The sequence below is a fragment of the Cupressus sempervirens genome, chromosome 3 (genome assembly GCF_028749045.1).
Source record: "Cupressus sempervirens isolate cs-2001-9-10 chromosome 3, ASM2874904v1, whole genome shotgun sequence".
NCBI classification, from domain to species: Eukaryota; Viridiplantae; Streptophyta; class Pinopsida; order Cupressales; family Cupressaceae; genus Cupressus; species Cupressus sempervirens.
In genome coordinates, this window is record NC_143120.1 from 109,536,163 (window position 1) to 109,555,080 (window position 18,918).

At 33.9% G+C, this 18,918-nt stretch overlaps 1 protein-coding gene across 9 annotated transcripts in view; it reads left to right on the forward strand.

Annotated features, from left to right (window-relative positions):
- Window positions 1–1,395: 1,395 nt before the first annotated feature.
- The window catches only part of LOC149565022 (flavin-containing monooxygenase FMO GS-OX-like 8), a 124,965-nt gene continuing 107,442 nt past the window's right edge, over window positions 1,396–18,918 (forward strand). For 5 of the 9 annotated variants that reach the window (XM_089818555.1, XM_089818558.1, XM_089818556.1 and 2 more), the window contains exons 1-2: window positions 1,396–2,231; window positions 18,268–18,338. In XM_089818555.1, coding sequence (XP_089674681.1) covers window positions 1,646–2,231; window positions 18,268–18,338 — 657 coding nt within the window. In that variant the 5' untranslated portion in view covers window positions 1,396–1,645. The remainder of the gene's footprint in view (window positions 2,232–18,267; window positions 18,339–18,918) is intronic. The other 4 variants (XR_016361989.1, XR_016361990.1, XR_016361991.1 and 1 more) reach the window with 3 other exon arrangements.

The following is an 18,918-nucleotide window of genomic DNA, read 5'->3' on the forward strand; positions in this document are numbered from 1 at the left end:
ACCCCATGTCTATGCAGGTTAAAGCTTCAGAGGAGGAGAAGTGCAATTGTGTTGGTTGCTAGGAGCTGAATGACAATGTCAAAGACATTAAGCAAGAGATGGTGGTCCCTAAGGACCAGTTTGAGGCCCTTGATGAGAGTTTCAGTACCTCTCCAAATTCTTGCTCAAGGTCACTCATGATGTCACTATCACCTTACAGCTGCTACAACAAAAGAACAAAGAGAACAACCTGGGAGTGGAGGACTCTGCCAAGCTTTATGTCTTCTTGGCAGACGACTGGACCAAGGTCTTGTTGGATAAGAAGGGAAAAGAGAGGGCCAATGTTTAGGCCTATGTATTTTTAAAATTTTATGCTCTTGAGACTTTTTTGCTAGTCTTGTTGAGCTTATAGTTTAACTTATAGGCCTTAGTGACAACTTAATTTTAGGATTTAAGTACTGTGGTAGGGCTGGTAGTTATGTTTGTAGCTTTTTTATGTGATTTTTCAGTATACATTTCAATAATTGTTATACCAATTATGGGTGGTGTTTATGTTTCACTAGTGATCTTAGTTATGGAACTAGATATTTTTGTGGTTACGATCTTGGTTAGGGTTACTGGTTAGGTTATTTTGTTTGGTAGCGTCTACCCAGTGGACCAAAAGGATATTTATTTATTATTTAATATTACATATAAATGATAGAATGATTGTTTTAGAATTTTTATATAATTAAAAAATTACAGTTAACATCTATATAGCCATTTCGATTTTGCTTTTGATGTGAATGACAGGATAGTTTACACATAAGTCTGGTTGTTTAACTTATTGCTAATGGTAATTCCACAATGTAAATATCAAAAAAAAATAATATGAATTCTATAATTTGCAGTAAAAAACACCTAATCAATCGGTTTTATAGTAAAAGTCTCATTCCATTGCACATCCGATGAAATCCAAATCACTTCTCAAGATAACGACTTCCTACCAAAAAAGTGGACGTTTCTAGACGGATAATTGACCAGATTCATTGATGTATCTGGACAAAACAGTTCACCATATTCATTAACGTGTTCTGTTCTTAAACTTTTTTGTGCTCTCCCTATCTTTACTTTCGCTCTCAACAGAGATGTTGCAGCATGCAGAGTCACCTCTCGCCAACAAATACATTAACTAACTAAATGTGACTTTCCAATCTTTGAAAAAATATGTATATAAGCGGAAATTATCCCTATTAATAAATCACTTTTTTTTTCAAAAGTCAAAAAATCAATTATAGTTTTAAGAAAACTGGTTCAAAGGTTGGCTATAATCAAGAATCGAATTAGTTGTCAACGTGTTACACGCTATATGGTGGGCATTTCAAGAAGTTGTAGCGTCTATTAGATCAAAATAAGTTGTAGCATCTACTAGATCATATAGTTTTTTTTTTCAATGGAAACATAGTAACATATATTGATGTTATATATTTCTTGATGGAAGGTTATCTACATTTAATATCACTATCTTATATTCAATCAATTGAATTACGACCATTGAATAATAAATTTTTACCCCTCTTTTTCGAAAGGAATCGAATGGTCATTTCAAAAGACAAATTGATGCGAATGTTTTTGATCATTAAGATCCATTTGATATCAAATTAATTAGAATTGGGTAATTGAGAAAATGTCTGAGGAGGAGGTTTCCAGTGGAGTTAGGAAGGTTGGTGTGATAGGAGCAGGAGCAGCAGGGCTAGTGGCTGCCAGGGAGCTGAAGAGAGAAGGATTTGAGGTGGTGGTGTATGAGCAAAATGAAGATGTGGGTGGGATTTGGTTGTATAATCCAAGTGTTGGGGATGATCCACTTGGATTGGAGCTAACAGGGCCCAACCAGGGGACCATCTATCAATCTCTGAGAACAAATCTGACCAGAGAGCTCATGAGTTTCATGGATTACCCATTGCTTGTGAAGGAGGGCAGAGACCCAAGAAGGTTCCCTGGTCACCATGAAATTCTCCTCTACCTCAAGGATTTTGCAAGGGACTTCAATTTGGTTGAACATATTAGATTCAATACAAAGGTTGAGTATGTTGGGATGGTTGGGGAAGATGAGGAATGGGTTGTGAATGGTGATATGGATGGGGATCCAATGGATGATAGAGTTCAGTGGGTTGTTAGAGCAAGGAATTCAGAGATTGTGGAAGAAGAAGTGTTTGATGCTGTAGTTGTGTGCAATGGTCACTATAGACAGCCACTTATTGCTGAAATCCCAGGTAATTGCTTTTAACTTGAAAGGCTAGACTGTGAAATTTGGATTCTATTTTGTATTTTTGTTCTTATCATGGAACTTTCAATTGGATTGATCAGTAGTTGGGTGTTTTCTTCAAGTTTTTCTTTTTCCCCAAGTTCTAATCTTCTTGTAATGGAAATAATTGTCAATTTAATTTGTTAAACGTGTTAGAAGCTATAGTTTTTAAACTATAAGTTAAAACAATGGTGGACCCTTTCTGAGTAATCTAGCACCCATCAGATCAAACATTTTGAAGATTACATTTACCATCTAAGGAAAACGAGAAGACAAATTGGTACAAAAAAATTCTGATCATCACAATCCTGTCGATTATTTTTATTAATTTTCCCAAATTAACGATTTTGAAGGCATTTTTAGAGTAATTAAATCATGAAGTGGACCTAAATTATGCAGCATAGAAGAAACACTATCATTTTTCAATTGGCATTTCAAAATTTTACTTGAATTTTTATCTATTATCTATCAGAAACTTCATCATATTGAAATAACTTTAAATACATTTTGTTTCAAATGGATTTGTCAAAACACTAATATATAAGGTACTAAAATATGAGAATATTCTATATTAAATCAAAGAATAGTGCCGTGTGTGGACTTCTTTCTTTTGGTTCTTTATTATGCATTTTCATTCTTGCAACATTAGAATTTCTAAGAATAGATTCAAACCAAGATGTCATGCCATTAACACCATTTCTATCATGAAATTAGAAACAAAAAGTTCAACTTTTTTTATCAAACAAAAGATCAACATGATAGCAATGGGCACTCTGGAAGAACTTGATGCTGAAGAAGCTAAAGAAAATGGTTTTAGAAGTCGGATGGATCCCTACATTTTTTGTGTTTCACATGCTCTATTATGTAAAGTCCTTGAAAATACTTTATAAGGTTTCGCTAGCATTTGAAAAACTCTTTGAGAAGGTAGATGGAATAAAAGGTCATGAGTTAGAAAGTGAGCTTATAGATGTGAATTGACAAGTTCCTTCCACACCTAGAAGACTTTTTTGCCAAGTTCAACTCATTAAGATCATAGTTAAAAGAATGTTGAGTAGAGATAAAAGTTGATCAACACGTTCTTTCTATATTCTCCAAACTAGGTCATCATTATTTGTTTTTCTATTTACATCTACCTTCAACTCTACCAAAAGGGTTGCTCCCAACATGCTTTCTCTAGATGATTTCATTATTGATTTGACTAGGGATTGTGATAAGTTAGTAGAGATGAACACATCGAATTTTTGAAGACTACAAGTAGTTATTCCTAGGAACCGAAACAATGAGATTCAAACAACAAGAGAAAGAAACAAAACACTCTAAAGGATAAGAAGACTGAGAAAGAAGAGGAATCATAACTTGACAAAATAAATTCTGAAACATTTTGTAATAACTTCAAAATGGCAAGAATAAAAGGTTCCTTGTATTGATATAAATGTTTGAAATGTTGTGAGAAGTACCCTAACATTAACATTAGTTTTTCACTATTGAAAAAATTTAGATGAATATTTATAAAATAGAAAATGATTAATTTATAAACTAACATATAATTTTATATACATTTGTACAAAGAATACTACATAATAATATAAATAAATAAATAACACAAGTGCCTAAGCATAAAATTAAATTAGAATTGAAGTGTGATAATTATGTTGTCTATGTGCAATATAGTACTAATGCTTTGCTTGTTTATGCCATAGACTAGCATTTGCACTTTTCAAGGGTGCAAATTAAGTTGATAGTGTTATATAATATTAAATATTGTCAATATGTTTCTTATGTGGAAAACTTGTATACGTCAAGCTGGTGAACCCTTTACTCAAAAGAAGCCTATCTTGATTTTCATCATATCTATTTGAAGAGATGGATTATTCAATGTTGGTTGGGGTTGTTTTTAAACCCAACTTGAATTTATGAATTCCTTTTTATGTTGTGAAGAATTCAATCACTACAATCTTCCCCAAGGATCTAGTCATGGAGTCTGTTGGTCCTACCACATGTCAATATACTAGGGGGGATCAATATACTCACTAGTTTCAACTTTTTACTCTAAATCACACTTCACACTTATCTATAGGTTTGTGTTGGCTATAGCTTAACTGGTCGAGATTGAGCAGAAATAAAGAACATGAAAATAACAACAAATAACACACTATTTATCTCGTGGAAACCCAACTAGGGTGAAAACTACAGTGTGTGACTCGTTCCTCATAAAGCTTGCACTCTCCTAAATTGTGTCTAGTCAAGATCTTATCCTAGTTAGAAAATTACAAAGACATTGTTAGGTGCCACTCGGTTAAGGGATATTGATAAGACCTATTAAAGTCTTCTCTTGTTAGGAGAAACCTAGTTAAAGAACTTTAGAACACAAATTAATGTGTCACCCTATTAGGGGATTTGTACAAAGGTTTATTAGGGCCTACCCTCGACAAGATTTACTATTGAAAAGGTTAGTTAACAACAGGGAATGATCTAATAGATAGCTACTACACTTAGCTTGAAATAGATCCTTCTTCAGCTCTCTTGACCCATTTGGAACTATGATTTTCCTTCTCTTGACTCTACAACTTCAGACATCGATCACTTGTGTGCTTGGCTCTCCTTGCTCTTGCACATGATAACCTTGTGTTGTTTGGGCTTGCTAGCTTCTCCTTAGCACAATAACTCTCCAAAGGTGACTTCTGTTTTTTCCTTCTTCTCATCATGAGATTCCACGTAGTTCCGCTCTTCTAGCTCCTTAGCTAGTCTCTTTGCAATCAACTTTTACTCTTTCAAATTTGCCTCTTTTTATACTTTCTTTTAACTTTTCTTGGAAGCCCTAATCTATGAATTCAAAATTTGAATTCTCACCTTGACAACTAGCTCGGCTTCTTGTTGCAGTAGCGTGTCGCTCTTGTCAGATGTAGTGTGTTTGTATAAGAGTCACAAGTGTCATGTGTCCTTGATGACTTGCTCTTGTTGGAAAGAATTCAAATTTGAATTCTTTCAACTGTTCCTCAATCTATTCCTTTGTCACCATTAAATGCGACATTGAGTGCACTCCTACCTTTTACATGACTAGGTAGTCATAGGTATCTTGCTCCATGCTCACCTTGCTAACATGGCTAAACCAACTCACTGCTCTAACTACTTTTGCTTTCCCTTGGGAGTCTTTTGCTCATGCAAACTTCACTTAGCATACTTCATTTAATTGAACCACCTCTACTATTGCCTTTGCTAGGCCCACACTTCTTCTCTTCTCTGATCACCCTTGTGAACTAGAGTCCCACATCAATGTTCTTTTTCAATCGTTTGTCTCTACTAGTCTTGGTTCCTTTTTATGTGTTGACATCAATGCCAACACTTTTGATAACTAAGTCTAGTGGTAGATTATAGATTAGTCATCAAGACACCTATGCCAAAAGAGTCATCCCCTATACAATAATATATTTTTTATGGTTTCCCATCACCTAACAAGATTTCTTGAGGAATCATTATTTCCTATTCTTTGAGCTAATATTCAACAACCAAGTAAGCAAGTGAAGTGCTTATCAATAAGATAATATAAAAATTAAATAATATACAACCAAATTATATTACATCCAATTGAAAAAGAATATAATTGAATAACATAGAATCTTATCCATATTTTTATATACATCAAATTTTTAAAAGATTAAAATTATAACTTAATAAAATGCACGAGGTGATCAATTAGAATCTTCTATTGTTTTACTTCTTATTTTGTTTTGCATGTTTCTCAAGTCTTCTAGCTAAACAAAATATTTTTTTTTGTCTCACAGGCTGCATTGCAGAATAATCACTTGTTTTGTATTGACAGCGGGAAATATTATAAATTCCTTCATAGACTAGTTGGTATAGAATATTCAACTTGTATAGAGCAAAAATAAATGGAAAACATATGGAGTATTTTTAGTTTTTATCCTTATACGAACATTATTAATGCAACAACTCTAGCGTTAAGTTCAGACGAGCAACAATTACAAATGTAGAAATTTTACAAAAAAAGTGTTTTTAAACATGATTGATATTTATTGTATTTTATTCAAAATTTTCAATAAAATAGTATTTTTCAAAAACAAAAATTATATCAGCATTATATCCATGTCCTCTTTGACCTTCATTTTTTATTCCAAAAATTATTTATTTATACGCTCTTTCACTCATGCTCTTTATGTCAGTTCATCATCCATCTTTTTTGCAGATTTGACTCTCTAAACCCCATGTATTCAAAGGCATACAACTCTCATTCAATGCCTCCCACCTTAATTTTTTTTTGAACGTTCTTTTTAATGTAGCTTTAAAGAAACATCTAACTCATAATTTCCTTTTTTTTTTTTTTTTGTGTCTCCACTTCAAGGAGCTTCTCTTTTGACCTTTTTTCCATCTTTTTTTTTTGATAAAAATTAATTTGTACTATTTTGAATTTTTTTTCTAACAGTATTTCATATTTGAATTTGGAAAGCCTTTACATTCATCCATTTTGAACATAAGAACCAATAATTAATTAATGCAATATTAAATCTGTTGGAGAGTGCAAAGGATGAACTCAAAATTATCACAAACCTACATAAGATATTATTCACAAGCCAAATTTTGGTATTAGTTATGAATGTGTAACCATTATCCAAATGCTCAAACATTATGATTGTGAACTCACTTGTTTTTCATTATTCCTTTGATGATTCTGACCATCCATGGTAGATGTTAGAAAGGCCAAGGTTATCGTTGCACCAAAAGATTGACTTGTCAATGCCCGATACAATCAATAGTCTTTTAGAACCACAAGAGGTAGTTAAGCCATGTCGCAAATCCTGTGAGGGACATTGATCACTGCCAAAAATCCCCATCCTAGCATCACTCATCATGGCCTATGAGATTCAAACCTGTGACCAAGCTTTAATACTAATTGTTAGAAAGGATAGGGTTATTGTTGCACCAAAAGATTGACCCATCAATGTCCAATACAACCAATAGTCTTGTAGAACCACAAGAGGAGATTGAGCAGTATTGTGAATTCTGTGAGAGATGTTGGCCCACTACTGACAATAGATTCTTGAGGCAATTCTTTCTTCTTCTTCTAGTACTAGTAATTAGGATGGTGATGGGGAGTCATCTTCATCTATTCCTATCCACATTGTAGGATGATGTTTTAGTAGTTGACTCACTCACGTCTTGCCATCTTTTGGTCAAATAAGCATTTTATGAATACAATAGATGAAATGTTAGATAGGGTCATATGTATTACCTCAATCTCCAATCCACAAATATTTACAAAGGCATCAAGCGTTCCTTATTGCTATACTAAAACTAATGTGGAATATCATTCTTTAATGAGAATTATATTTGGGACTTGATGTTGCTTCCTAAGGTACTTGGAAGGTGGTTCAATGTAGGTGAACATATCAAACCAAATTCATCACATATGAGATAGTCAATAAATATAAGGCATATTTGGTTTTCAAGGCATTGATTACACATATAATCTTGCAGCCATGACCAAGATAAATTTTATCCAACTCAAATTTTTTTATAGCCACCTGTCATGCTTGAGATGTGGGCTAGATGGTTGTGTAGAGTTATTACATTAAGGAGGAGATCTATGTACTCATATATAGTGTTTAGATAGGATATTCCTCCATGGCCTCAATAGGCTTGTTAGGATTGGTATGCCAAGATAGATCCCTTCCTCCAAGCTTCAAGTTCACTCAATGCCTTTTAGATGCTAATGTGTATCTCTTATGATAATATTATTCAATATTGACACATGTACTTTATATTGATGAATTTTTAATCCTTGGTAGCTCTTTATTTTTTATTAATAGTTAAGTCAAGTTTACAAGAGATATTTCACATGATAAACTTGGTACTTTATATTGATGACTTTTTAATCCCTGGTAGCTCTTTATTTTTTATTAACAGTTAAGTCAGGTTTATATTAAAAATTTTAACCTTGGTACTGAGATTTCATAATTCAACTTAAGGTCCACTCTTGATCTAATTTCTTAATCTCACATGTTTTAATGTACAACATCTCTAACTCTCTTTCAATATAGATTTGAAATATTGATGTTGACTATACTACACCATTGGTTAATGTTTCCTCAAATATAAAAACTCATTGCACTCGCATAAATGTTCAATCTATATTGGGCCTGACACTTCATATACAATAGTCATAGTTTCAATATTTATACAAAAGACTAATGAGTAGCATGGAAAGTAGCCCAAAGGACCCATCACTAGCTTTGTTTGGTAATCCTAGTTTTTGGATTTAGTACACAATAGGCATAAAGGATGACTTGGTTGGGTATAAATTTTTTGATTGGGTTGATGATATTCAAAATTGTGAGTTCACTTTAGGTTATATAGTGTATCACTTGGTTATGATCATGTTAAATGATCTAGAAAAAAAAAGAATAAGTGCATTTGTTTATTATATATAGGAGTATATATGGAATTGTTAACAAAGATAGTGAGGCTCATTGGCTTTAGGGAGTTTTCACTTGTCTTTTATTCCATTGAGGTGATCCACAATCATCTAGTATGAAAATTTGAGCACCATTCAAATATGTAATAATTTGATTTATCATTAATAGATTGGGCAAATAGGGATTCATATGCAATACATTTAGGAGCTCATTCATAGTCAGATGATTGGTCCAACTTCATACTTTTTCATTATGTATGGAAGGATGAGCTAGCATTTTCAAGAAACATTGTATTGAATAAAATTTATTCATCCATGAGCTTTTCTTGAGGTGAAATCTACTTTAGAAATAACATTATCCTTGGGGGAATTTGTAGATATCTTCATTTTTATTTCTCCTTGTTGTGTTGTCATTTTGCATGATGTTAAGCAATAGGGATCCTTTCGAATCCCTCTCTTGAAAAGTTGATCAAGGATCAACTCCAAGGTTCTGAGTGGGGCAGTCTTTCAACCTACTAGGTTTGCTCAATTGAAGATAAATGTGTATGTTCATGAGGAGGCCTTTGCTAGTTCAGACCAATCTTGGAAAATCTATTGCTATTTGAAATGTAACCATAAAAGAGATATATTCTTGTATTTTCTATTTTTTATGATGAATTCAATTTATTGATACAACTATATGAATTCCTATTTTAACTAAGTGTTAGAAAAGAAAATAACAAGATAGAGTAATGGGATATTAAAGAAAATAACTTGAAAAGAAAATTCTCGATAGACATAAACCAAGGTAATAACACCTCTATGAATTAAATTATTAAAAGGGATCAAGTAAGAAACTAATGAAATTAGGAGCAACGCTTCCTTAACTCCACTGATGCAATCATTGATGGGAACTCAATATAAACTAAAATATGTTTCATGTCTCATCAAATCGCAAGGCCATGGAAAGTATGCTCAAACAAGACAAGACACTATACAAGAACAATAGATGATCCTTTCTCTTATTCATCAAAACAACATAATTTGTTAACATGAGGCAAACATTAGAACTAAAAGATCACACAATCATAACGACACAATAAAACCATTGGATCAATTATTATTCATGAACATACATTCACAAAAGCAACACACTCTGGAAAGAATAACTACACTCAAAATGAGAGCACTAATAGGATATATTATTAAATCAAAATAATGACATGGAGTACATATTACACCCATGTATTTATAAGAAATCTTCTCCTCCCTTTGCAAACTTATGCTTAAAAAAAACTTAAAAATAAAAAATGACTCTTTAAATGGTGCTAAGTAGGTCTCCACCATTATTTATATCAATTAATGGGTGCATGATCCTTTAGACATAAAAGAATGAAAGAATAAGAATAGAAGAAGTAAGCTGTGAGATGATCTAAAAGTCTTTGGAAGCTTTTAAAATAGAATCTCGATCTTCTCTAGGCATTTTTGGGAGTTGAACTGCCGTCAAAATGTGTCTCTGGTGCATAGAATGCTCTAAAATAGCTACTGACAGTTAACTATTAGTGCACTACTTCTTCTTCAAAACTATTGGCGCACCTCTATGAAAAGTGTACCTACGCACCTTCTGATAGTTTACAAAAAATCTAAAATTTTTTAAGTGTCAAAATTGAATTTCTAACATTTGGGTTTTCTTTCCCTTTAGACCAAAATGATCTGTAGATGTTTATTCTTGAATTTCTCTATCGTCTCAACTACTTGATTAGCTTCTGATAAGTCCAAAGCCACATACTCATTCCTTACTACTTGTTGGTAATTACTAACTTCTATCCTTGTATCTATAAATTCTTCAAGCTTGGTGTCTAGTTCCAAAAGTGATTCTTCAGTTTTGAATGCTTTTCTAATATTATCCTCTGATGAAGCTTCTTCAAATATACCTCTAAATTTTTGGACCACTAATTGCATTGCAAAAATCATGGTCTTTGACTCATCTTCAAAAATTTTAAGGCTAGTGGTATTATAGTAGCTCTCTACTTCCAAAAATTGCTCTTGAGCTTTGTCCTTTATCTACTGGATTTCCTCATGTAAATCCTCCATTATCTTATTACTTGCCGATGTTTTCTTTATCCAATCATCAAACTTATAAAGCTTCTTTGTTGCATATACTTCCATAAGCATTTGATACATCTAACCTTTTATTGATCTCAATGCCTGTTAGTCCTTAGCCCAGATATATACTTCATCTATTAGCCCAAAATCTTGGCTCACTATAGAAACCAACTTGTCAACACTTGACTAGATATGGTGCAATAGGGTCAAATTTCCCTATATTATATGTACTCCTTTCTCTTCAAAACTGTCATGTCATTGCTGACATGCCTCCAAAAATGGGTCCAACTATGTTTCTACTCCTTTTCTTCCTAGTGCCACTCCAAGAGTGATCTCTGGATTCTGTAAGTCAATAGGGCCCACTACTTCATTTAGGTAGCCTTTGATTAGCTCATTCTTCTTGTGCAGTGTTATCAATTAAGTCTCATCCTGATCCATGTGTCAAAACACCTCCTTCATGCTTGTGGTGATCATCACTTTGGTTTTGTCCATCGTGGACTTCCCCAACATGACCTCCTTGATTTGATAATCTTTTGGAGTCATTTCTATTAAGATCCTCAGTTAAATACTTTCTATAATGGTCAACTACTTGTCTGTAGTCCGTCTTTCAGTCTAGATAGGAATGTTTCCTATCCCATCTCTTTTGTCTTCAGTCCATATAGGAATGTTTCCTATCCTATCTTTAGATTTGTTTCTAATTTTTTCTTCAGTCTATGTTGCTTCTTTTAGAAACAATGTCCTTGTAATTCTTTATAAGGAACACATTTTTTCCTTTGTTAATAAATCAATCATCCAAAAATTCATCAATCTGCCAATTCTTGAATCTTGTAACATGGTATCAAAGCCAATGTTTCAAATCTTTTTGAAAAATTTATGATTTCTATTGAAATTATTTGTTAAGATTTTTTGGAATTATTTATGATCTTTTTTTTTTTTTTTGTATCATTTGTTCGAATGAAGGGTCTACAAATTGACTCAAAAACATGATTTTCTTTGGGTCTATTTTTTGATTGCCAAACCACAATTTCTAGGCATGATTTTTGGGTCCAAGTTTCTTCCGCACCTATGGGTTCTCTCTTTGTATGGTTGGCATGCATCTACCATTCAACAGTTTCATCCAAATCTTCAAAATCAGCATTGCAACTTTACAATTTTTAGGTCCGACATCTGCCGGTTTATGGTCATGTTTTTTGCCCATTCATGTGACTGCCAGGCATCAATATTTTGATTTTCTCTACATTTTTTTTCCTCCTCTATCCTACTGTGACCTCCTTCCAGCACTGGTCAACTATAAAACCACTATTTTTTTGCTCAATTGACCTTCAAAGCCAACAGCTAGGGTTTTTCCCAAAACCCTACTTTTTGGGTCTGAACAAATTTTAAATTGGTGGGTTTTTCGAGACCTCATCTGGGTCTTCATCAGAAATTTCTAGGTACCTCGTTTTCCATGCCTCGATTTTCAGGTCAATGGATTTCCATTGACTACAGATTCCTTCTAGGTTTTTCAAGCTCTCTTCTGGGTCACTCTCTTATTCTTCTAAGTTTTTCATATTTTTTCCTTGAAATCCATGCCTATTGAATTTCAGTCTTAAAGTTTGTACCTAAATTATTTGAAATGGCATATTTGACTAATCTAATGTTGGAAGGTAGTCAATGACTGAATAACTGCAATTATAACACTTGGAAGCAGCTCATGCTGACTATCTTTGAGTACTATCACCTAGATAAGCTTGTTCTAGGCACAATGACTTGTTTGATCTCTCACCAAGCAGAATAGGACAAGTTTGATGATTACAGTTGAGAGGATATTATGCTTCTCAAGCTCTTTGTTATCGATGATCACCTACTGCAGATTCCTTCTAGCAAGTCAGCTGCAAAAATTTGGAAATATCTAAAGGAGCTACATGAAACAACAACACAAGTTGTTGAGCTTTTTGATCAAGGAAAAGCTGTATTTTTTGCCTTGTGAATCTATTTCCATTTTTATGGGTTTTTTTATTTTCTCCTGAAAAATCATTTCATGTTGTTTGTATTATGCAAGGTTGTGTGAGATTCTAGGTTTTACCATTTTTTCCACAAAAACAAAGTTTTGTAATTGTAACTTGTTTTGAGTCATAGCACTCTTCTGGAAAAGTTTCTTGGTTTCAACATGTAGATCCAAGGAGGGTCTCATTTATTCCAAAATGTTTTGACATCCATACATTAACCATTAAGAGAGGGTATTAAGATCCTTAGTAAAATACTTTCTATAATGGTCAACTACTTGTTTGTAGTTTATCTTTTAGTCTAGATAGGAATTTTTCTTATCCTATTTCTTTTGTCTTTCATCTAGATAGGAATGTTTCCTATCCTATCTTTAGATTTGTTTCTAAATTCATCTTCAGTCTACATTGTTTCTTTTAGAAACAACATCCTTGTAATTCTTTATAAGGAACACATTTGTTCCTCTGTTAATAAATCAATCATCTGGAAATTCGTTAATCTACCAATTCTTGAATCTTGTAACAAGTTCTTTAGTGCCATTATGAGGAGGAGGAATAGAAATATGTACAAGAAGGTCCTAATCTTAGTTCTTCATTATGAAGGTCAGTGTTCTTGAATCACCCTTAGGTGGCTCAGGCATCTTTACCATTTTAACCAATTCGTTCATTCCTTCCTCTATTGATAGCTCCAGTTGCCTCTTCTATCAAAATATAACCTCCCTCTTCAGCCATGCTAGTGTGGTGCCCATGGATGACATATAATTAGATGAAGAGGTTGGTTGTGCAAAAGCTCCTTTCCCTTATCACTTCTTTTTGGAGTATGCTCGTGTGGAGGAAGATCTTCAAAAGGAGTCTATATACTCTATTGGGTTAAGGACCTAGCCTCTACATCTCAAGGAGTTTGCTAAGTTTCTTCTAGTATTTATCCCTCCTCAGACACTTCATCATCTTGAATCTATTGGTATTCACCCTCCTCCATTCCTTGTTCTTCTATTTCTATTTGAATGAGTGGAGGAAATAGAGTCACTAACCCTTTGTCTAGAAAAGCCATATCTTGTGATGGTGGTGGTAGAATGCTTAGAGGTCCTTGAAGTAGAGAAGGTAATTGATTCCAATCCTCTCCTAAAGGCTCACGTGTGGGAGTATTCCAATCTTTTCTCCCACCATCTCAGTGCCCACTAGCATAAAATCAAAGTTTGAGAGGTCAAAGACATTACTTCATTCACTCTCCATTCTGCTATCCACTTCTGTTGTTCATCTTCTAAAGTTGATACTTGGATAGACTCTTTTGGAGCATATGGAGGTTTTTGTGTAGAGCTTCTTCTCCTCTCTTCCTCCATAGGTTTAGTCAAGTAGGTTCTTTGGCTTCAGGGGATAAACTCTATTTTTTCCCCTTCTTCTTCATCCTTATCTTCTAGGATGGTCTTTGGAACTTATGGGGATGTAGTACTTTTCTTCTTTAATCTTCTCTCTATGTCCCACCATAGTTGTTTTAGTCCTTGATCTCTTTGGAGATGAAGATGAGGCTTCTTCCTTTGTAGTTATTAGTAGTGGGACCTTCTATTCCTTTGCTTTTTCCTCTTCTAGGTGTTCTGGCTATGCCTACTCTAGAGGTTCTTATGCTAGCTCTTTGTGGGGCTCAGCTAGCTCAACTTGAGAATCAACTTGCTCTTGTTGAGTTGGTATTGTTTGGGTCGTAGCTGCTTTTTTCTTTGCCCCAGGGGTTCCATTTTCCTCTTCTTACCCTTATCATCCTCAAATTACTCAACCTCCTACTTGTGTTGATGTATTGTTTCTGGCCTTACTGGGGATTAAGCGGGGTAGGTTGGCATAGTGACCTTCATACCTTTGCCTTTTATAGGTTAGACTATGGCTTGTAGAGGTATGACCTAAGGAACTAGATCTATCTGAAATGGCTCAACCACATGTCTGGCTCGATGATTTATGCCATCAATTTCATCTCTCCCTATCTCAGCATTCATGATAGGCCTATCATAGATTTTATCTTTGTTATACAAAGGATCCATGACTTCTTTGGCATCCTTCTCCATGGCCTTAAGAGGAATCTTTATCTTCAATACATTTTCCACTAAGTATAGACTCATCCTACAATAGTCCCTTATACGAAGATCATAGTCATCTATTGTGTTCATCCAGTGATCTTCTAAGGCATTACTATGCACAAATTACTTCCTTGCCAAATGCTGCACCATCCCAATATTGTCAAAGAATGGGCAAGGGGATTTGTATTATTCTAAGGGATATTGATCCCATTTAGAGTCAAAGGTGGAAATGTCTTGTTTCTACTTCACCTTGAATGTGCCTATTGTAATGGGTTAGGCCCATGTCTTCTTATGTTGTTTCCTCACTCTATCATAAGAAGAAGTGAGTTGGTGGGGTATTTCCAAGAGTAATAGCCTATCAAAAGCGTATCTTGGGAGCTTCTCAAGGCATACAAGAGTACCAACTATTTGAAGATACATGAAGGTTTTGAATTGAGTGTAGTAGGCACCTATCTTTATGATTCAGACTTCAATCTCTACTAAAATTCTCTTTGCATAATCACCTTTAGTGAATTAGATGATGGTGAAGATGGATCCATCATTAACCAATCTATATTCCACACTCTATAGTGGGAGCTTCTTTTCCACCAATTGTGGATATACAATATAGGGCCAAGCATTTGCATCCTGCATGCTTCCCTTTCTATAGAACTTGGATAGTTTGTGGTTCTTGCTGCTAACAAGTACACCATGTATGATGTCATGTAGAAGTGAAGGTATGCTTTGATAATGACTAGTTGCTCATCCAAATTATCATTTAGCATGGTGGCCTAATCAATGGGCGTCTTTGTGGTCCTGATGGTTTCAATGAAATGAACCATCAATGTTTGAAGGTATCCCATTGCAAGAAGACACATGACTCTTCTTAGGAGAACAATCAAGTATTTGATGTCATCTTTCATGTAGCCTCTTGTCTTATCCACCTTGCCTACTCTTTAGCTCAAAGGTGTCTTGTTAATTAGAAATGAGGTCTACACAAGTTCCTTTGCCCCTTTCTAATTTTCCCTATACCACCACTCTACCCCATCATATGGAATCTATAAGTATTGATCCACCCTTGGAGGATGAAACACTTTCTCTTTGTTTCAGGGTTGAAGGTCCAATACTATTTCTATAGTTACGCTCTTCACAACCTTCTCCTCAGTCACATAGTGCTCTCCTAGTGTCATTATCAATTTTGAAGATTAAACTGATGTAGGCTGAGATGTTGCATTTATGAGCCCTAACTAGATCAATGTAGATACCATTTCTAACCTTTCTTTAGGCTTGTTGTATATTGTAAGGAAGGAATTCTAGTCTTTATGTCCCAACTCTATGTCTTTGATCTCTGCTTGCCCATCTTGGAATCATGACTTCTTTGGGGCTCCTTGGTACTTGAATGAAATATGATTTTGGTGCCAACTTTTCCACCATGGAAGATGATGAGGATGCCAGTTGATCTACACAAAAGAGGCAAACATCTATCTTATGTTATCAAAAGGTGAAAACTTAACCTTAAAAGACCCTATGCTGACTCCAAAATAGATCAAAACCATTCAAAATATATGAAAAAGAATCCTCCCCTTCAAAATACCCTGTTATGCATTTTAGTGCACCTACGATACCCTTAGAGGTGTGCTAGTGCATTGAATTAACCCTTAAAAAGGCTAAGTGTGCAGTTGTGCACTAGCACATGTGCACACCTAGGCAAGTTGTGCACATGCACAATGTGTAGTGCAATGGAGGAGGTGGGGGGAACCTCTTCCTTTTATCTTTAGTTAGTGCACAGAGGTGCGCACATGCACACCCCATGGGTGTGTGCATGTGCACACCTCCTTTGGTTGCCTTGGCCTTAGGTTTTTGTTTGTTCTTTTTAAGTTTTTTATGTTTTGAGTGTGCACCTCTAAGGGGTGCACATGTGCACACCTCTAAGGTATTCTAATCTTAGTATTTTTTCTTAGTTGTGTGTAGGAGGGAGCATGGTTACAGAGCTATGCAGGTGTGGAGGTGTGATCTTCTTTAAGGAGCAAGAGAAAGTGAATGGAAGGAGATGGTTCATGGCCTTGTATAGGGCCCAAGCACCAAGTGCACACCCTCACAGGTATACACCTGCGAAGGTATGCACCATCTGAGGGTGTGCACATGTGCATGTGTAGAGTGGGGTGCAGTGTGCATGTACACACTTAGCATAATAGGGCCCCAAAAATGACTTTTTCTCCTCTCTAACTATTTGTACCTCCCTAGTCAGAGACTAGGGTTTGACCCAAACCAATGGGAGGGTCAAAAATGACTAGGTCTCTAGACTAGGAGCCTGGTATAGAAATCTAAAACTAAGAGGTCCCCATTTTCTGAGTGAAAATGGGTTGTGCATAGTGAAACCACAACACCCCTCTTTTAGTGTTTTTTTTCCCATTAGGTTCTCTTTCTTTATCCATTTTATGAGATATTTTATTGTATATAGGTAATAAAATACCTAGTTTATTTGTGCCCACCTAAAGTATACTTAAGGGAATTGTTAGTGTAAATTTGCATTATACCACATTGCACTAAACATAATTAGGTTTCTTAGTAGATATAGTTAACTTGTCATGTATTATAAGTTTTGAGGAAATTGCCTTGCCACTATTCTTCTCCACTAATTGATGTTGGTAGTTGCTTCTTTGTATGCTATATATACGTCTCCATTTGCAATAAAGATACGTTGATTTATCCCATGTTTTTGTTTTTTTTTCATATTGCTTTTTTTAGTCTTACAAAGCTAAGTATGAATTTTTTTATGTCTTCCTTGATTGTTAAATATAGATAGCCAATATCGTGATTTTGATGAATTTCACAATGGGTACTAGGATAAAGCTTATTATTTTTGCAATACAAATTTGTGAGGTGGCATATGTTTTGTAATCTGTATTATTTACTCAAACTTTTTTATTTCTTTTATTTTCTTAGAATTACATATACATGTCAAGTTTCAAATACACTAATTATCTTTTCCTAAAGAACATCACTCTATCATTGAGAAACTTGATGAAAATTTTATATATATACAAGACAAAAATAGTGAGATTGATAGTGTCTAATTACTTAGAATAAAATTATGAAGATGAATGGAGAGATCAAAACCTAACATGATATGCACTAATTTATCAATCATTCAACAACATAGAATTTCATTATAATCTTTCATTAAAATTAAAATCTAAGGAAGTCTTCAAATTAGTATTTTAATTCAAATCTAAAGAAGTCTTCAAATTTTATATCTATACAAATTGACAAGGATAATAATATTGATTATCACTTAGAAATAATATTATCTTAAAAAAGTACTGAACAAAAAAACTACCTTATTATTTTTGTCCTATCATTTTTCCATGTAATTAAGTATTTTATCTAATGTTATTTGTCTCTAATTTTTAATTATAGATTATATATTCCATTTTTCATAAACTAATTGTGTTTATATTTTAGGTGCACAAAAATGGCCAGGAAAGCAACTTCATAGCTTTAATTATCGAAATCCTGAACCATTTTCTAATCAGGTATTTAAAATACAAATCAAAATCTAATCCTATCTTTTATTTAGGACTTAATAATAGATAAAAAGCAACAAATAATTTTATGTTATTTGATTCTAATGTAAGATAATCATGTTGAATGATATACTTCTAATGCTTATAAAATCTACCAAAATTTATTAAATATAATTTAAAATATGCATAATACTTTTAATCCAACGAAGGAATATATTGACATAGAGTGAGTTAATTTATATTTAGAGAAGATACTTGAATGGCTTTTATATTAAAAGAAACCAAAATAGGATGGTTGATCCAAAAAGAACAACAAGAAGAAAAGCCTTTGTCACTAGACCAATAGTAGGAGGAAAAACTAGCACATTAGCACCTCAAGCAATACCCTTTTTAACCATAAAAAATATCAACCTAAGAAACATAGCTAATTGATAAACTAAAATAATAATCAAGGAAAATTAGAAAAACTAGAAAATATCAACATCCAACAAACTAATGCAAGTTCTTAACAAACTACCATTGCTAATAACTGTTGAGTTGTCATTTTGCATGATGCTGAATGATGGGAATCCTTTTGAATTCCTCTCGT